At 41.7% G+C, this 19,157-nt stretch overlaps 2 protein-coding genes across 9 annotated transcripts in view; one reads left to right on the top strand and one right to left on the bottom strand.

The window, feature by feature from the left end:
• The window catches only part of MYPN (myopalladin), a 76,263-nt gene extending 66,046 nt beyond the window's left edge, over positions 1 to 10,217 (bottom strand). For 3 of the 4 annotated variants that reach the window (XM_065639464.1, XM_065639465.1, XM_065639466.1), the window contains exon 1: positions 10,084 to 10,217. The gene's annotated coding sequence lies outside the window, so the exon portion shown is untranslated. The remainder of the gene's footprint in view (positions 1 to 10,083) is intronic. The other variant, XM_065639467.1, reaches the window with a different exon arrangement.
• HERC4 (HECT and RLD domain containing E3 ubiquitin protein ligase 4) overlaps positions 2,191 to 19,157 on the top strand; it is a 44,191-nt gene continuing 27,224 nt past the window's right edge. For 2 of the 5 annotated variants that reach the window (XM_065639472.1, XM_065639468.1), the window contains exons 1-3: positions 14,043 to 14,129; positions 15,081 to 15,182; positions 16,496 to 16,787. In XM_065639472.1, coding sequence (XP_065495544.1) covers positions 16,562 to 16,787 — 226 coding nt within the window. In that variant the 5' untranslated portion in view covers positions 14,043 to 14,129; positions 15,081 to 15,182; positions 16,496 to 16,561. Of the gene's footprint in view, positions 2,257 to 5,339; positions 5,402 to 13,447; positions 13,842 to 14,042; positions 14,130 to 14,176; positions 14,211 to 15,080; positions 15,243 to 16,495; positions 16,788 to 19,157 lie in introns of those variants that run through there. The other 3 variants (XM_065639470.1, XM_065639469.1, XM_065639471.1) reach the window with 3 other exon arrangements.

Here is a 19,157-nt window from a genome sequence, read left to right as displayed (position 1 = left end):
TTTGCACTATAGCAGTGATGTTTTTTCTTGAAGCATCAGTGACTAGTTGCTGCCGGAGGTATTACATTTAAAGGTCCAGTAATTTGAACAGCAGTGGCAAGTCCTATTTCTGTTTTATATTATAGACTTCAATGAATTATCTTAAGAGCATTATTCTTTTGGTAAGAACAGTGTTAATAGCAATTTTCTGGATGTTTCTGGTAAAGCTAGTTCAATAGTGATTTGCAAACCTTGTGTAAGATAATATGAGTTGGATATTTTCTATTCATATCATGATGCAGTGCATGTCTTAGCATGAGCCTGCCAGGTATTGTGTGATTCTAACTCAGATTCTAATTTTAGAAGTGGAGACATATCAGAAGGATGAAAAACATGGGAGCTCTTTTCTGTAGAAGGCACAAATAATAATGTTGAAATATTCTTTCAGTGCTGTTTCTTTTTCACCCAGCCCAAAACAGGCTTTGCCATTAAACAGGGTAGCGCTCATGTGAGGATTGCCTGGGTGTTACTACAGAATTTTTCAGTCTTGTTAATTATTTAGATGAAATGTACTAATAATTTACGGGGCCTGATGCTGTTTGCAATGAAATCAGTAATTGTTCTGTCAGGAGTCAGACTTTTCCAAAAAGTCTGTTATAATCACAGTGATGAAAGCCATCCATACAGAGAGACAATCTCTTGTACTGTCTTCATCCAGTTTTATCCAATGTTCCATCTATTTGCTTTTCAAAATTAATCAATAGGTAAAAATATACTGTATACTGCTTTGTTGCAGTAGAAATGGTACAATTGAAAACTGTTATAAAGATTTCTATAACACAGAGAAAATCCCCAGAACATTAAATAATTGATGTTACGGGTGTCAATTGTAAAAGGGAATTTGTAAAATCCCTTTTTTGTAAAAAGCTTTTACTCAATTGTAAAAGTGTCCAATTCTTTGAGGTGGATTCCCTGCCCCCCAAAAATGGAGGACACCATGTCCTTATTTTAAATTATGTTATTTTGTCTTGTGCAGTATTATTCATTGTACAATACTATCTTGTATAATATCAGCCTGTCAAAGAACTTGGTCAACTTGCAAAGATGCCTATAATACAAAAGAGCACAAAGTGTCTGTTCACAACCATTTTACTGTTCGCTGTAGAGTCAATATTTTATTACATTCTCCTACATTCTTCCTTTTGTAAGGGAATTTCTTTTTTTTTTTTTTTTGAAGTTGTGATATCTAAACCACATTCTGCAAGCACCTGGCTTCTTTAATTTGCTAGCATTCAAATTTTAAAGTGGATAGTTTCCCTTTATGGTTCTAATATAAAGCGCATGAGCTCTATCTAGAAGTGCTCAGGTGGCTGAGTGGGATCTCCGTAAGTTCCCACCATCTCTGGGTGCAGGGCTCGGCTCACATCAGCCTCCTTTCTAGGGTCAGCGCTACCAGAATTCACTGATTTGTAGAGCACACAGCAAATATTGATTCACAGAGACTGGCAGTTGCCCAAAGAAGCAAAAGTTTAATGCAACCCGTTAGATAACATTGTTTTGAAAAATCATTAAAAAATCAAATACAGAAAAATGGAGATAATGCTAATGAAGGCTCCTATCTATAAAATTCAATGACTTCATGGAGACTATGCCTGGTAATCAACAGAAACACAAGATCAGAAATCAGTGGATTAAAATTAAGAACCCAGAAACTGGGTTTGATTGCTGAACAAATTATCAAGGCGATGTGCTGTTCCATTCAGGGCTTTCTTTGGGCAAGTGAAGCAGGAGGAAGCTTGATTTGACGTTGATGCCAAAAAACCGGCTTGATTGAAAGGTGTGAGATTTACAGTCAGGGTTACTACTCCCAGCATTGTCAGAGACTACAGGATCCATTCAGACACTATAGGATTTCACTGTCCTGATTGCGAGGCATGTCTAGTCCAAAACAGACCATAAAAGGGGATCTGATAATGCCAGTTCTATGGTCTTCATCTAATTTGGGACGCTGTGCTACGTGAGATTTGCATCTCTATTATGACCCTATCATTTTCTGGCTTCTTTTATTTCCTCTCTTTATTTCTTATCTTTTATGTCTTTCCTTCTCTTGTTTTTAATAAGAACCTGGCCTAGCAGACAAAACTGATGTTACTATGTTGTTTCAGGTCTCCAACTAGAAGAGCACGAGTTGGTGCTGCCTCTGACTGAAGCTGGTGCAGGTTTGCCAGGTCGTGCTGTAGCTGAAACGACCATGGGCTTGTCTTCCTCACATTATATGTAAGTGAGGGCACTAAGCCAAACACTGTGTTTGTTCTCTTGCTGTTCTTTTCTGGGTTTTGCTCTCTCCTTTTTTGTGGCTTGTCTAATTTGTTCTTCAGATAAAACAGGATTAGACCCTAGCAGCTACAGGTCTATCCATTTCAATTGGCTTCTTTACCTTTCTTTGGAACATACATCTCCAGAACATCTTAAAAAGGATGTTTGTAGCCATGATTAATACTACTGAAGAGATTGTCAGAGGGACTGGTACAAAGGAAAAGGAAATACAGGGACGTTACTGAAGTGAAAGCCATATTATATACTTTATATTTGAGTATTTGAACTTTTAATCTTTTTATTAGTATTGTAATAAAAGGTTTTGTTTTGTTTTCCTTTCCACATGGTAGCTATTCCTATGCTTCATATTAAGCAGACGCGGTATCTACCCTGTCTGCCTTTGTTAGCCGCTTACTGTTGTCCAGAGACAGCAATTCATACATGAATGCTTTTAACTTGGGGTTGAGATTAACACAACGACACATTATAGATTGTACGTTTAAAAGTGTATCAAGAGTCAGTCTAGTGAGGCGTATTTTGTAACCACATGGTCTCTATTTCGAATTACACGTTTGTCAGGGATTTACAATGCAGTCCTTATTTTTATCACTTAAATGGCATCGTGATCTCAAACAGAGAGCAGAATTTCATCCAGGCTACTTATAAAGAAATTCCAAAATCCTTAACGACCTGAGAGACTTCACTGAGAGTCCATCTGTAAGTGCTCTTAACATAAAAGAACAAAAGAAGCGTGGCTGTTATTTGTGGAAACCTGATTAATGTGAGCTGCAAGGTAATGAGGAAAATATATCCAGAGGTTCTTGCCTTCTGCCTGAACTAAGAACATATATACCATTTATATAAAATACAGGTATCTTCAGAATCCTTTTTCTATTATAATCAGATATAGTGGCTTTCCAGTGTCTGTCTTTGTTTTAGGTGAGAGGCCCTGAGGCATACTCAGCAAGTTAAACACAAAGGGCTGAGCCCCTGGCAGGAGCCTGAGGCAGCTCAGCCTAATGGTAGCGTAGATCAGGACCTTCAGGTTTTAGAGTAACCAGAACCAGAATGAATGGCTGGTGGTTTAAGCATCAGAGGCTTTGGTGCCTGTTATAGACAACTAGAACGGTAGAGAAATTCATCTCTAGTCAGATGTTTAATAGGACAAAACATTCAATAACTTAGTTGCCAAAATTATATTTCATGAGATACTCCCATAATTGAAATGTCTTAAATGATTGTTGCTAGAAGAGAATAAGGAGAGGGTGTTCATGGATAGTCTACATTTTTAAAATAATTTCTTGAGACCTCTTGCTTTCCAAACAAACTCAGATGAGAGTTTCAGTGGTTTCTCAGCAGTGTGCCTGGCAGTCTGCTCGTCTGTGAACTTGTGCTCATCGGATCACCTCAGCTAGGGCAGCCTGGGGGAAACACTTTGGAGGACAGCAACGTGGTGTTCAGTGAGGTGACTAGGGGAACTAACTAAAGGCAAGAGCTTGACACACAGAGGTCAGGAGAGCATAGTTTGGTGACAGTTTACTAAAATATGACAGAAGCAAATGCCATGGAAAGGAGAGACTGCGCATAGTGTATTGCAGTGGTGCAACAGGATGAACTGGGGAACTGTCAGTCTGAAGGGACACTGCTGGGGAAGAGTTTGTACCCACGCTTCCATGGAACCTGTCATCTCGACACATGGTGGCAGCAGAAAAGCACGGCAGTCTCTGTGCCAACAAATAAGATCCAGCAGTGGCCTGTGGGGTCAGGGGCATGGGTTGTCTGGCTGGAGCAGGAGCAGCGCTAGCCGCTGTTATGTGACCCCTTGTGCACGGCGTTCGGGACCCCCACACTGCCCAGCTCTCTGATTGTAACAGACAAGGGACAAAACCAGCTTCTGCACAAGCTCTATGGCTTTTAAATTTTTCCTCCTTTGCATTAAAACAGTACCCTTTTGTAGGGAAAACATAACTAGGATATGATTCTCAAATTCTGAATCTCATTGGGTGACGGATTTAAGAAATAGTTACTGTTTTACTAGCACTTCAGTGTGTCACCTTATTCTGTACACTTGAGATCAGTTTACCAGCCCCTCCTGGTGATTCTGGTTTCTCTTTCCCTTATGCTGCCTCATCTGTCTGGAATGCCTTCCCTCAGGCCACTGAGTCACCTTCCCACTTTAATTGTTGCTTTTTTCATTGTAATTTTAAACTGACTTGCATGATAACATAATTTGTAAAAATTTCTGTGAAGATGCACTGCAAAAATTCTATCTATAGATACTGATGAAGCTTCAAAAAACCTGGGTGTTTTTTTTAGAATACAACTTTACTGGCAGAATTAATTTAAAAATGAGAGTCTTTTTTGTCAAAACACAAGCAAACTTTCAGAAGGGACAGAGATGAGAATTAAATTAATTTGATAGTACCAGCTTATTGAACACTAGCAGTATCAGAATCATGCTGCCTGGCTAAAGAACAAGTGATAGATGTAAGCTCGCTTACTGAAGTAAGGATGATGACCCAGAAAATTACCTCAGAACAGCAATAGCAGGAGCTACTGGCCATTCTGACTAGCTATACAAATTGTTAACTATGCCAAACATGAACTTCTAATAAGTATATGTGACAGAGAAAGAGAGAGAGAGAGAGGAGGATATACCTTTTCCAATTGGAAACTAAATAAGACCTTTAAATCATTTCAAAGAAATCACCTAGTAATCAAAAATGTTTATGACTACTTTCTCAGGCCACATTTAAGCCAGTGGTTCTGCTTATGCAGTTGTTAGTCTCCAGAACTATCTAATTTCCAAACAGACAAAATATAAATTTGCTCAATGGAAGGAGTCAAAAGATATAACACAGGATTTAAAATATATTCTGATCTGATAAACCACACACATAACAAGCCAAGTTTAGGGCAACTGGTACATCAGTGACATGTAGTAATGCCATATACTATCACACAAGTTATAAAAAGGGATTTTCTTTCTGCCTAGGGTGCCTTTGAAAATGCTTTTTTAAATGTCTGACTTCTTTCTGCTTTAGAAAAGGAAGAATATTGGAAGACTCCAAACTGTGACAATTAGAAAGAAACTGCAAATAATATGGTAAGTATTTTTCAGTTAATCTGATTAGTAAATGCCTTTTAAATCACAACAAAACCTTTTTGGCATGCTTAACTGGTGATGTGAGCCTGTGGAAACTTGATATTTGAACTAAACTTTAGACACAATGCTCTTAAAGTATATGCTTAGTGTTAAATCAGGATAAAATAGTAAATCACAAAAATATCTGTTTTATAAAGAAAGATTTACTAGTTTGGAAATTGAAAGACAGGATATGAAGACCAAGCCTATGTTTTCATTAAATAGTTAAAAAGATATACTATCAATTTTCTTACTACTTGTTGAAAAGCTAAGGGATTACTTGTGTAGATCCAGTTGCATATTCTCATTTAGGTGTTTGTATAACTTGATATTGGCCAAGTTTTTGACATTTGAGCAACTAGAGGCAGCCACCTAAACCTTTACTCACCGTTTTTTGAAAATCAAGATACATATTTTGAAGCGATATACTTTAGAAAGTCTCAGCCATAATGTTTGTAACCCATAGGTATCATATATGAAAGCTGTTCCTCCTGTATAGCGCAGATCAGGTTTGCTGTATGTTGAGCTGTTGAAGAGGATTTAAGGTGTATGGGTGAACAGAGAAGTTGAAGCGGGGAGAGGAGCAGGAACTGGGAGCCAGAACTGCTGGTATCATGCTGGGATGGACAGAGTTTACCTGGAATGCATTTCAGTTTGCTGACTGCACTGCATGAAAGGAGTACAAACATGTATTTTCTCGTACTTGACACCCTCAGTTGTGAGGTTTTGAGCCATGATATAAACCCATCGAGACTCAGCTAGTTTAAATTGGTATTAGTTCCATTGCAAAGCAATTTACCCATCTGAGGGTTTGACCTAGAGGAAAGGGAAGCAGGAAAAATGACAGCTTTGACTTATTGGCCAGGGAGGGCCAAAGAGAAAGAACTCAGAGGTGAGAACTTCCAGAGTTTTCCCAGCTTTTAATCAAGATAATAAAGTTTAAAATCCAAGAAACCATGAATAATTTGATTCCCAAGAATGAGGCCTCTAATAACAGTCTCCAACTTGCAGATATAGCTACTTTCTGTGTGCTCCCATGGGCTCCTTTCAATTGCATTATTGAAACTATTAAGGAGGGATAACTGTGCTCCAAGCAGTATTGTTTCCTTTCCTGGTTTTGGAAAACTTAATAAGGAAACTCTTGATGTACTGTATGGTTCCTAATCCTGAAATATTTGCTTTCTATTTATGTGGTGCAAGAGAAAACCTTTGGCTCTTCTGCAGAGATGTGAAGGTCTCTCTGGTCTAGATCCTTAGATGCAGGATTTGATGTAGCCAAATGTTTACATCAGAAAATATGTGACAATCAGTATAATGAGTTTCCCTTTTTATTCTTTTTATGTTGATCACTATATGTCCAAAGAAATTATGGCAGAGGCAGGTATAGTATTTGAATCTTCAACTTCTCAAATATTTTAAAAACTTGAAGTTTCCTGAAATATAGCTATAAACATACATTTATTTGGTAATTCTTGAGCTTTTAAATCTCGCTTCAAAATAAGTAAATTTAAATTGTATTAAAAAACAAACACAGAAACGCCAACACATTTTAATTCTACTTGTCAAATGGTATTTCTTTTAACTTGCTGTGGTTTTGTTAGAAAACCTCAGGAAATTAATATACTAAGAGTTATCTGTTTTTTGACGTGGGCAAATAGTGAGTTCTGTATACGGTCAAAATTAGCTGTAAAACTGATGGTGTAGGAACTTTTAAAGTGAAGACTTTACAATTGTATGTATTGCTGTTAACTATTCTAAACTAAATCTTAGCCAAAAGATAACAGTTTTCATAAATTTGACTTGAAAATTTGTAGATACTGTAATCCCAAATACTAGATTCTTAAGAGATCATTGCTGATATAACTCACTGGAAATAATGACTATTCATAATGGTTATAAACAAAATGCTTCTAGGTTTGTGTCTATTATAATGGTGCAGGGAAGCCAGTAGGGATTATTACAGTTATGAACAGACTATTTTAATGCTTATGGTTATTATAAACTCAGAAGATAACACAAACAGGTTTATAATGGTGATGAGCTATTTAGAGGCTCAAACTTGAACAAGAGGTCAGGAAAAATTATAAGGATCACATGTCATTTGCCTCTCTGGAAAAGTGATTTTTAACCCTAATGCTGTTTATTACAAAGCAACCCCTTGGCCATAAGGCCAAGTAAGCATTATTTTCATTAATTTTATTAAAAGAAAGAATTGGTTATACTCAAAGGAATTTAATTTGTAATATTTGTACTGTCTGTTGAAGAGCCAGTTTGCCTGGCTGAGTTTGTTACAATCTTATAAGCATACAATATTTTGTATTGAGTTGTTTCTAGTATTAATATATTTGCAAAAGTTTTATCACATTGGGCAGAATATATTTTTCAAGTCTACTGGCTAAAAAATGTTGTGGAAGTGTTTTCTGATGAAAGTGGAGTTTCAAGTTGACTTTCCTGCTGGTAATCTGTCTGGTTTTGGATGTCTCCAGTGGGTCATGGGGTGAGTGGAAGCTGCTGTGTCTCAGTTGGATACTGTGGGAATGCTGTGCCTTTCCCTCCGTCTCGGGAACAATCTCTCTTGAACCTCCAGGGATCCAAGCTCTAGGACTACTCTCACATTTATGTCTATGTATGTTTAAGGGTAACTTTGCTGGTCTAGAAGCTGCCCAGAAGCTAGGAATAGCCCTGTATTCTTCTTTTATGAAAGTAAATATATGTGTGTTAGGTGGGGACTGTCCAGTAACCCTCAAATGATCATTTCTGATTGGGATCAGTGATGATATTTAGTGATGTCCTAGTGGCTTGTTGACATTAATGACAAGAAGCCTTCATCAATCAGAGATAGGTGAGGAATCACTGCTACCTCCCTTCCCATCCAAGAAAAAAAAGCCAGCTAAATGCAATGGAGATTTGGCACAAGTGGCTGCTCTACTGTTTCTGCTCTCAGATGATACATAGTTGCTTGGGCCTCCCCTTTACAAGCTTGAAGTCTCAAGTTGAAACAGTTTTTTATATGCTGGTAGACCAAACAAAGAAACATTATCTCAAAAAACGTTGTCCCAAGATTTTATCAGGAGAGAATAAGAGCCTCTAAGTCATTCATATTAAAAAATCACAAAAGATTGTCAGCGTTTTGCACAACTCCATTATTGTCAGTAAACATAAGCAAAAGATTACAAGTTTGTGACAATTTTTCTTTCCTAAACGGAAGCTTAGTAAGGACTAGGAGATCTCTGGGAACATAAAGAGTCAATAGGTTCTCTACATATGAATTACGTGTAGGTAGCAGCAGTGATTCCATTTTTCACACAGTTATGAGTATTTGATTGCTCATCTCATACAGCTCACTTTCCTTCTGTCTCCAAAATATTTTTTTTTTAATCTTTTATTCTAATGCTTAGGTTGAGATGTCATATGAAACTCAGAGTTACAGTCCTCCAAGGACTCCAAGCTCTGACTGCTCACATCTAATTTCTATGGGGCTCTTTAACAACCTCTGCAAGAGAAATCTGATTTTCCATCTCTCCTAGAGTCTTCATCCACTGTGACTACTTAATCCACTTTTTGAACAGAGATGTCCTGTACTGTAGTTGATAAAAATGGCACAGATTCATTACCACTTTGACGCCACATTTCAGTCCATGCTATACCAAATATCTATCAGTTGCTAACTGCACAAAAATAGATCTCACCGTATCATGCCCCTCTGAGTTTCAGTAAGAGATGTGAAATCATGAGTCTTAATCTGAATTAAATCACAGAAGCTGCAGAGAACTGCCCAGTCATCTTTACTAAACAGAAATATCTTTGTTGCAAAATAGTCCCTTATTTTTGAGTGATAACTAATAGGAGAAACAGCTGGATGTAGTTTGAACATACTGTTCACAGTTTACACCTTGGAGTTATTTTCTTCCCAGCTGTTCTTCACAGAGTCCTAGCACAGGAACAGAGCAAACAGCATGTCCTGACAATTGTTTTAGGCACAGGGCCACAGGCTTACACTGGGCTGATGGCAACGTCCTCTGCTTCCTAGAGACGCGTGCTGTGTTGTCCTCTCTCCTAGCAATCAGCCCTAACATCCATTCCATGTCAGGCCTGTTGTGCCTCTGATATTCAAATGTTTCCTTACAGTTTATTTTTTCTCCTCATCCGCAAGCCTTGTTCTGGTCTAGGACCTTTTCCTTCACTGTTTCTCTTCCCACACCCAGGCACATCCATGCCTATCTTCCTACTGCCTGGAAGTTTTTTCTCTCAAATCTTACTCCTTGTAAAGCCAAGGACTTTATCACGCAAGAAATGGGGTCGAGAGAGAGCTGAATATCAGACAAAAAAATGGTTTGGCTCAACAGCGAGGGGGCTTTATGATGGCATTTCTGGTTTCCATACCAGCATGACTTTTTTTCTTCCATGCTCAGTTCTATTCCGGTAACAACAAACTAAATTCTGTGAATTACATGCCAGCTCCGTGTCATTTTCCCAGATAGTTTTCCCCTCCGCTGTTTCCCAAGCCCCCTGAGAGGGCAGATCCCTCCACTGCACCTCTGTTCACACAAGCACCTACATGATCAAGTCACCCCATGCTTGGGATAAGAAATGACACTAAACAGTCCAACATGGAAATTTGCAAAGAAGACAAGAGAGCTCACCATCAAGTGTTGTGACCAGCCTGTGTGTGAGCCCCCGTTCTGGTCCTCTTCTGTGCCTCTTTGTTTTCTTCAGCGCAGGCTGCTACCTTTCTGCCTGCTCTTTACGAAATAGTAAGACGGCTAATTTTAGGGTGCTTCATCATCCTCCTATGCAAAGACACAGTGTCATGTCAGAACCAGCAGCATGTGGCACCACTTGGAGCTGCTATTTTATAAGCTGAGGTTCAGCGTGTTCTCAAATTGGTCTCTGCAAGGCAGAACTGGCTCGGTTATTTATCTTGTGTTCCTACAGGGTTGCGCCTTAAAAATCAAAGATCAGTTTCAGCCTGACCAAAAGCCCAGTTTAATGGCATGGGAACCGGTGTCTCAGCATCCAACACTTAAGCCAAAAACCTCAAAAGATTACATGGGAATTTCCTGGTGTTGTTAGCACCTGGGCTGCTGATCTGTTTATAACAGAACAATTCATATAGTAGTGCAAAATGTCGCTGCAATGGGAAGAGAACGTGCCACATGCGGGAAGGGGCTGTGCTCCCAGCTCTCTGTGTGGGATGCTCAGAAATGTTCAGCATCTTCAGCCCCAAACTGCTGGTGCCTGGGCACTTGTGTGTCCTCTGCCACACTGCCAGGGCACGGGGGAGTCACTCTGAGCACCAGCTGCAATTCGTGTGGGCTTGGGGATATCAGATACATACAAGAGTTTGTGAGCACAAGAGCTTCATACCTCATGCAAAGGTCAGCTTGTTTTGTTCATCGTAGTCTTCCTCTCCAGGATTCATCCTTGTCCTCACTGCTTTTCCGTTTTCTTTACATCTGTCACCCTATGAATGGCATTTGTTTAGCTATTTCATCTATATTTCTTGGCCTGAGAGGATGAGGGGAATGGGGTGTTGCAAGTTTCTGGTTTTGTTTATCTGATTTGATGGTATGACTCCTCAGCTTATTCTTAAACAGCTCCCTTAATTAGGTGCCTTGAGTTAGACACAGAACTTGCAATATTGTCAATTTAGTATTTATATAGTGATTTGCTTTCACAAGCAGGTCAAAAACTGTTCATTTTTTTCACTGTATCACCTTCAGTTAATAAATAATAGGCTGTACTGGTAAGCGCCTTCCCACTTGAGCTAATCAGATCATTACAGTGAGCAGGGTGGGCAGACCCAGAACTAAAACACGCTCAGCTATGAAGTAGCAGAGCATATAAAACATGTACTTGGTGTGTAATGTGTGAGTTATGTCTGTCTGTCTGCGTAGGCACTTTCATTAGTTTACTAACATCCAAATATCGATACTGTGAAGAATATTAAGGGTAAAATGTAAAACTGAAATGGCATAAAAGGGTCTGACCATACTTTGTTTGTAAGGCTATTTGCACTCTAAAGCCTTTTCTTTCTCTTAATCAAGAATATTCTACGCAAAGGCTTCACACAAAGGTGATTTCTCACAGCAAAATGCTGACATCTCTAATTTCATGTTTTCAGCTGTTCTGGACACCCATTTCTATGTTCTGTAGTCTGTGACACATCAGAGTATAAAACAAAGGAGTTTGAAATGAGGAATTAATGTTTATAAAGTATGTACTGACTGTTGCCAGGAGAAAATGGAGGCAGAGAGCAGAGTCCATCTCTCTTATTAGCTGTTTTGTGCCATGACACAGTAGCCTTCAAAAACATCTATATTAACTGAAAGATGTTTTCCACTAATAAAAGCATAAAGTATATGTTAGTAAACACTATATATGAGTTTTAAAAAAATTTTGTATGGTTTGAATGGGTGATTAATGGGAGTACAATTTAAAAAGCGCAGTTGTGCTGACAGCAATCACCAGGCAGTAGCCAAGCATTGCTATTTTAAATAACGACAGGGCAACTGAAAATAGTTTCTGGCTTGTTATGACCATCAATAAGAAGACCATGCAATTGTAATAGGAAACCCTCCATGCTAAGGCACTTAGAAGGAATAAATCCCTTCCCTGAAGTTAACTGGATTTACATTTCTTGTTTCCACTGGGTTTTGCATCACTGCGAAATACTGGGGGGTTTTGCAAGTACAGGAATGAACATGGGGAATTTAGAGGTGCAAGCATGCTGACCTCTGGTTGTCTTGACCACTGCACAGAACCACATTTTGGGGCATTTAATGCCAGTGGGTGCAGAATTGGTTGTACTGAGCGGCAGGGAGTCAGGGCAGTGACGTGGCATCAGGGCAGGTGTTCCCTTCCCCCGGCCCGTGTATCTCCTTTCCCATGCAGGGGCTTTCTCGAGGCATTAAGACAAGCAGGATATGGCTCCTCTGGCACAGAAAAGAAAATTTGCCAAGATAGTAGTAAGTGGAATAAAAATATATACTTTATTTGAAGACACATTTGAATTATTTAACTTATAGTAATCCGATGATAGGACTAAAATAATTGTTTTAAATAAAATAGCTATGTTTACTACAGAAGGAAGTTGACATTTGTGCAAAATTGTATATTGTTTTATGCTTTATGTATTATTTAATGCATTAGGCCAGTTATACTACAATACTTTTCTATGTAAACATCGTACTGGGCATATAATGTTCTCTTCAAGTACATGGACATATCCCCACATGCTGGTCAGAGGACATATTGCACAATGAATGACAACATTTAAAATCTACTTCACAGTGTAATTATTCACAGTTACTACTCTAGTGGTCTCACAAATAAAGGGAAAAGGAAATTTAGAAGATAACAAATGTTTTCTTCTATTTGCTATGTGTAACAGCTACTGCTAACCTTCCATTCTTACACACAGAATGGAAACAGGCAAATCACTCACATCTCTCCTTTAAATAACAGACCTGGGTATTTGCTACCCTGAAAACTGCTGCATCATTCAGCCTCTGTCAGCGATGTGGCCGTCTCTAGGTATGAATTTAATATTTCTGGTTTGGATCTTCACTGATAAATTTACAACCACAAATCCTGCCAAGTCCTGTAGAATCTTACCTATTTAGACACACAAAGGAGCGTTTAATGGCTGGACCAAGGTATCCCATGTGTTGGTGTTTTTAAATGTTTTCCATTACGGGGCAAAACGCCACCAAACAGAGCACCTTTCTTACCCATGGTTTGCACCATCACTTGTTGGGAAGTATGCCTGGTCCTGGCCTATTTTACGTCCTGACCTACATAAAGGTGGATCCCAGAACTACTATAGAGAGGCTGCTAAATAAGGAAACCACACTTTGATTCCCAACCCAGTCCACTGAAATGAATCGCTATGGCTTTTCCACCCAGCACAAAGCAAAATCCTGCAGAAAAAAAGCTATAAGATGCGTCTAGTATGTAAACTCCTTTTCAGTTGCTCTGCTAGAGACGTGTGTCTGGCTTCCGCAGATCTCTGTACATCATGGATAAGGAATAGCAAGCAACACGCTGCCAAGTCTCCCAGCTGCAAGGAAGGAGAAATACGCCATCACAAAGACCTTTGCTCAGCAAGCACAGGGGGAGTGATGTAACACAACGATGCTGTTCCGAAACTGCTGGAGTTCGGTGTGCTGCCTTGTTCCCCAGCCGAGGGCACGTCCAGCTGCGGTCACCGTCCCGGAGCGCCCACCGGAGCTACGGGCACGGTCCAGCCCCACTCCGCCCAGTGCCGCGCTGCGGGCACACCGGGAGGTCGGCGGCATCGCTCCAGCGCTCGTCGCTCCATCGTCACTCCTACATTTCACTGTTAGCCGCTTCTCGCCCGGCCTGTTCACCGCGGAGCAGCGGGAACCGAAGCCACGCGGTGAGTCCGGCCGCCCCTCGCTCCGGGGCCCGGGCAGCGCCCCCGCCCCGGCACGGCCGTTACACCGGCCCGGCCCCGGCGGCAGTGCCGAGCCCCTGACGCGCGGGCTGACGTCACGCCACGCCGCCCTTGCGTCACCGCCTCCGACCACGAGGCCGGAGAGGGAGGGGGCGGGCGGTGGAGCGGGCGCGCTGCGGCCCCGCCCGCTGCGTTCGCGCCTGCGCAGGAGCGGCGGCCGGGCCCTGTCAGCGCTCCGCGGTGGGGCCGCTCACGCCCTGGCCGTGGCCGGTGAGTGCCTGCGGCGGGCGGGCCGGGCTGGGGCGCGGCCTCGCGGGGAGCGGAGGGCAGCGGAGCGCCTCGCCGCCGCCGGTGAGCTCCGCCGGGCTGCGACGTGCCGCTGGACCTCTGCGGACCCGGGCGCCGCCGCCCTTCGGCCCCGCGGGGCGGACGGGAGAGTGGACGGGGCCGCGCTCGGCCTGCGGGGCCGGTGGGACGGGAAGGTGGGAGCGGGGCGGGAAGAGCGGCAGCGCCCGGGGCGCGGGGCGGCCGGTGGGCCGGGGCGGTTGGGACGGTTACGGGCCACGGCGCTTCGCAGCTGCGGGGCGCGCTGAGCGGAACCTCGGCGCCCGGCGCCGCCCCTCGGAACGGGCGGAGGCCGCGCTCCTCCAGCCGGGCCGCTTCTGCGGACCCCAGCGCGGCGGCGGCGCCCCAGGGAGCGGAACCGGGAAGGCCGCGCCGCAGGCTGGGTGCGTGCGGCAGCGGCTCGGCGCAGGCGGGCGGTGTCCGCTCCCGGCCCGGGGAACGGCCCGCGGGGACGCCTGGAGAGCGTCAGTGCAGCCTCGGGAAGCGTCCAGCCTGCGCCCGCAGCATCGCCACCCGCGCTCCGCCGGCACACGAGCCGGGCGGTTTCCCTCGCGTTCCGTGCTGGGTGTCGGCACGGAGCTGCTTTCGACGTCACACACGGTGATATCCAGCAGCTGACAACCCGAGCTGGCTTTCGTGACTACACGCAGGGATAAAGTACTGCTGTGATTTGAGAGCAAAGTACAAAACTTCTTTGGCTGCTGACTCTTAAAAGAAAAAAAAAACAAACAAAACGCTCATCTTCTATGGAAATAAATAGCTCTTTTAATAGAAATGAGAACTTTTTTTTCTTTTTGCCCCACTGGAGGTGAATCTTCACTACAGAAATCTCAAAGTGCTATAATCACACATCTTTTTGAACTTCTTGTGTTGCAGGTTGAAGCATTGCAGTCACTGCCACAGATGTGTGAAATTTCCCGTTGCGTAGCTATGTCTTAACTGAAGATGTCCTCGTTTTGATGTCCCCTTCTGAATGTGGTAGGATATAGCTAGTGATAGCTAGGGAAATATTTGATCATGCATCATCTCCTGAGATAGGTAAACAGAATGCAATATATGTTAAGCTCTTTGGCCATTTTGGGTTTGTTGTTGTTGGTTTCTGTTATGAAATCACGAAAATAAGCGTCTTGTTTACTGCATTTTGATTTCTGCAGAGAAAAATAGTTCATCCTGTTGTGCTGGCAAGAATTCTGCCCTTCTTTGGTTTTATGTAACGCTTAGATGCTAACTGATGGCTTGCTTCCTTGAGCAGTTTTATATTTAGGTGGTTTATATGTGTTATGACCCTGCAGAATGTAAGACTGAACGCATTTGTAGTGCGTTGTATTCCACGTTCCGTTATTCACGGTGTCTTCCAAATAATGGTCACAGATAAAAATTTATAGCAGTTTTACACTATATTGCATTGATTTTTAAATTAGTCTGAAGATATGGGGAAACTTACTGGCATGGAAATGTAGCGTAAGTAATATTGAAAACACTGACATAAATTCTTCATTATCTGCAATACTGAAAATGAGAGAGAAGTGTAGCTTTGTAGCCTTTCCAAATAGCTACAGAGTCTGTTAGCACATATACCGGTAATTGCAATTCAGGCATTAGGGATGGGGGTTTGCATGGAGGAGTTTGCGTAGCGGCCCTTTGTTGCTGTAGAGTAACTGTGGAGCTGTAGCCTTTGAGTGCAGTGCAAGACTGGGGACTTGAGTTTCAGCTTAAATTTTAAGTTCAGTTGACTCATAGTTGTTTAGATGTAATGACTGACGCATCATCATATTAGTCTTTGTGTTGCATAACTGGATTGATCAGAGCTTGACCAGTTTTTTCCAAGCTATGAGTCAAGCGTTGATTTTAGGGATGGTCTTGAGGCCATACAACAGTGCTTTTGGGAGTAACTCAGCTCCTCCTGTAAGGAAACTAGCCTCTCCTCTCTCCTTCAAACATGTTTGAGGTCATTTCCACTGGCTAGAATTGGTTGTGACTGCCATTCATATAGTTCTCGATTAGGGATTAGAGAAGTTTTAGAAGTAATGATATTTTAAATTTTCGAAACAAAATTTTATAAAACCGAGGACATGCACATCTTAAAAGTTGTATCTGAAATGGGAAGGAAGGCTTTTTATTGCAGGGTTAATGTAAATACTGTCCAAGAAAGTAAGTCATACTCTTAAAAATCATAGAATGTTTCAATATATTGCTATATAGAAAGTGAATTTGTGGATTACATGCTACATAGAAAACAACATAAACAGTAGGGACAATGCTGAAAACTGTACTCTTTTTTTTTTTAACAGCTACGCAGAAGGGATATTCTAGAAAAGTGAAACTGGAAGATCTCTCTGATCAAGAGAAGCATAAACATGTTGTGCTGGGGAAATGCATCTTTTGGACAGCTTGGATTGGGTGGAATTGATGAAGAGATTGTTTTAGAACCCAGAAAAAGTGACTTTTTCTTAAATAAAAGGGTCAGAGATGTAGGATGTGGACTGAGACACACTGTTTTTGTCCTGGATGATGGGACTGTTTATACATGCGGATGCAATGATCTAGGACAACTAGGGCATGAAAAAGCCAGGAAAAGACCCGGTAAGTTTAGAAGTAATGAATTATGGAGAGTACGTGTGGTTGCACATGTATTTTTTTGCTTCATTATGTTGTATCAAACCCAAGAGTGCCAGTGTCTGTGCATGTGCTGAATTGTATGCACAGTAGTTCTTCCAAAAATGGGCGTATTTAGGAGTTGCAAAGCACTCCTTTGCTTGGATTGCATCTCGTGGCAGTTGGAAACAACCAACTGTGAAACACGGCTGTCCCCTCCTAATTTTGCCCGCCGTGCAGCCGGACACTGCCACCGTTGATTTCCAGCATGGAATCTCTTTACCTAAGGCTGTGGGAGACTCAGTGCCTGTTTTTAATCACAAGGGCAGGTGTTCTGCTTCAATACGTGAATTAGCGTTGTACTGTATGTATGGGTTTGGCTACTGAAGTATGGTAGAAATGAGTATTCGTCGTACCATACTTGAGAAACGTACTCTGCGTTTTCAGTTGTCTAGTATGCGATGTAGACCAGGTCTGATTAAAGTGACCTTCTTAATTTTTTTCTTTTTAAGAACTAAACCCAAAACTTGATAAAAGACTTTTCAGCATTTGCACTCATGCAGGAAGAAGATTTGGAAAAGCCTAAAGGATACAGTGTAAAACTTCCTGGGGCTTTTTTCTTCCTGTCTCTGTGATATGCATGTTTCTGCTCCCCGCTGGGGCAGTTCTATAGCAGAAGCGGGTAAACATCTTGCAGGGACTGCAGAGGATTGTGCACATGGGCTCCCTTCAGAGCCGTGGCTCTGAGTCACGTCTGCGTGCTGCCGAGTGACACACAGCGCTGCTGCTGGCAGCGCTTACAGCAGAACGTAAGCAAACTCAAAAGGCTTAGTAAGAGTTTATTCTAATCACTACTATAGCAATTTTACAAGTTACGTGGCACAATAATTGGTACGAATATTTCAAATGGAAATAAGGCACTGTGCAGGATTTTAGGAGTTCTCCTTTATTCAGAGGTTTGGATTTGGTGCCAAGTAAAGATTTTTAGTGTAGTTGATATGTAACTTTTTAAAACTAATTTGGACTTCGGTTGGGAAACACTAAATGGATATTAAAACTGATAAACTTTAATCCTGTGCAAACACCTGCTTCATGAACGTGAGCAAAAACTCGGCCTGTCAAACTTACTCTGAATACTCGTTACTGCTTTGAAAATGATGCTGAATTGTCTTTTAAATCTAAAAGTTACAAGAAAAATGTCTTGCTTCTATTTTTTTTGTTTTAAACAGCCCTCTATGAGCTTTCTTATGTAATAGGCAAACACCTGCTATAATTTTTTTTAATGCTGAGATGCAGCACTCATGAGGATCGTAATGTCCTCCCTGTTTTTTTTTTTCATCTAGAGGTTACTGACAATACTGTTGAATATTCTAATTTGAAGTTGGCCCACTGGGATAACTTTACTTGCGCAGTCTAAAGAGGCTCAGTATCTTTACAAATGGGTGGATGCTCTCTTTTGAATCTATTTCTGCTAACTGAAGATAGTTTTGTCACTGACTGCATGTCTTTGCCACTTCGTGTCCCCAGTGGCGCTATTTAGCTGTGCCCACAGAGCTCTGCTTGCCGTGGGGACTGTGTGGATGTTCCTTAATCCACATTAGGCAAAATCAGCCTGGCCGGTTTAGCAGGTGGTGAAGATGTTCTGGGCTGGTCTGCATGCTGCTCCCTGAGCTGAAGGCGCTTACATGACCCCTTCCAACTGGCAGAGCTGGGGAGGCCCTACTGGGCTGAGCTGGGGTGGAAACCTCTTTAATCAGACCAGCTGTTTAAAAAAAATAAACTTCTGTCTGCTGTCAGTGTTACTGTATTTCGGCAACTGAGTGGCCGACATGTTGCAGATAGTCTTAGCTGCTGTTGTGAGTGTGACTTTGACCATGCGAGGCTGTGTTTACAGTGCACGTTACATTGATGATACACAGGCTTTTTCAGCCGTGTGCCATCCTTAGGCAGGAATAGAATTTATGTGTTTGAGAACAGGACATGAAATGATGTCTGAGCAGTCTCTTATTTAAGGGGACTGTTGAATATTCCAGCCACAATGATAGGCCCTAATGATATTTCTCCACTTTACTGTTGCCAGAATTAAAATACTAGTCTCCTGATCACAAATGATAAGCACAAAACCCTTGAGTTTCTCAAAATACATTTAAAGGTATTGACGAAGACTACTGGAAAAAATCACAGATATTTTAGTGTTTGCTGTGCAGAGGCATGCACTGTATATCTAGAAAAATTACTCTTTAGGCTCTGTTTCAACAGTATTTTGCTTTATAAAGAGGACATTGTGTAGCTCATTGCAAAATCACTAGCTTTAGTCTTTAATTTGCCCTGCCTCGTTTCGCAGGCTTTTTTGTTAAT

This window comes from Caloenas nicobarica, chromosome 7, assembly GCF_036013445.1.
Source record: "Caloenas nicobarica isolate bCalNic1 chromosome 7, bCalNic1.hap1, whole genome shotgun sequence".
Classification (NCBI taxonomy): domain Eukaryota; kingdom Metazoa; phylum Chordata; class Aves; order Columbiformes; family Columbidae; genus Caloenas; species Caloenas nicobarica.
Note: the sequence above shows the minus strand (reverse complement) of the source record. Positions and strands in the feature narration are given on the sequence as shown.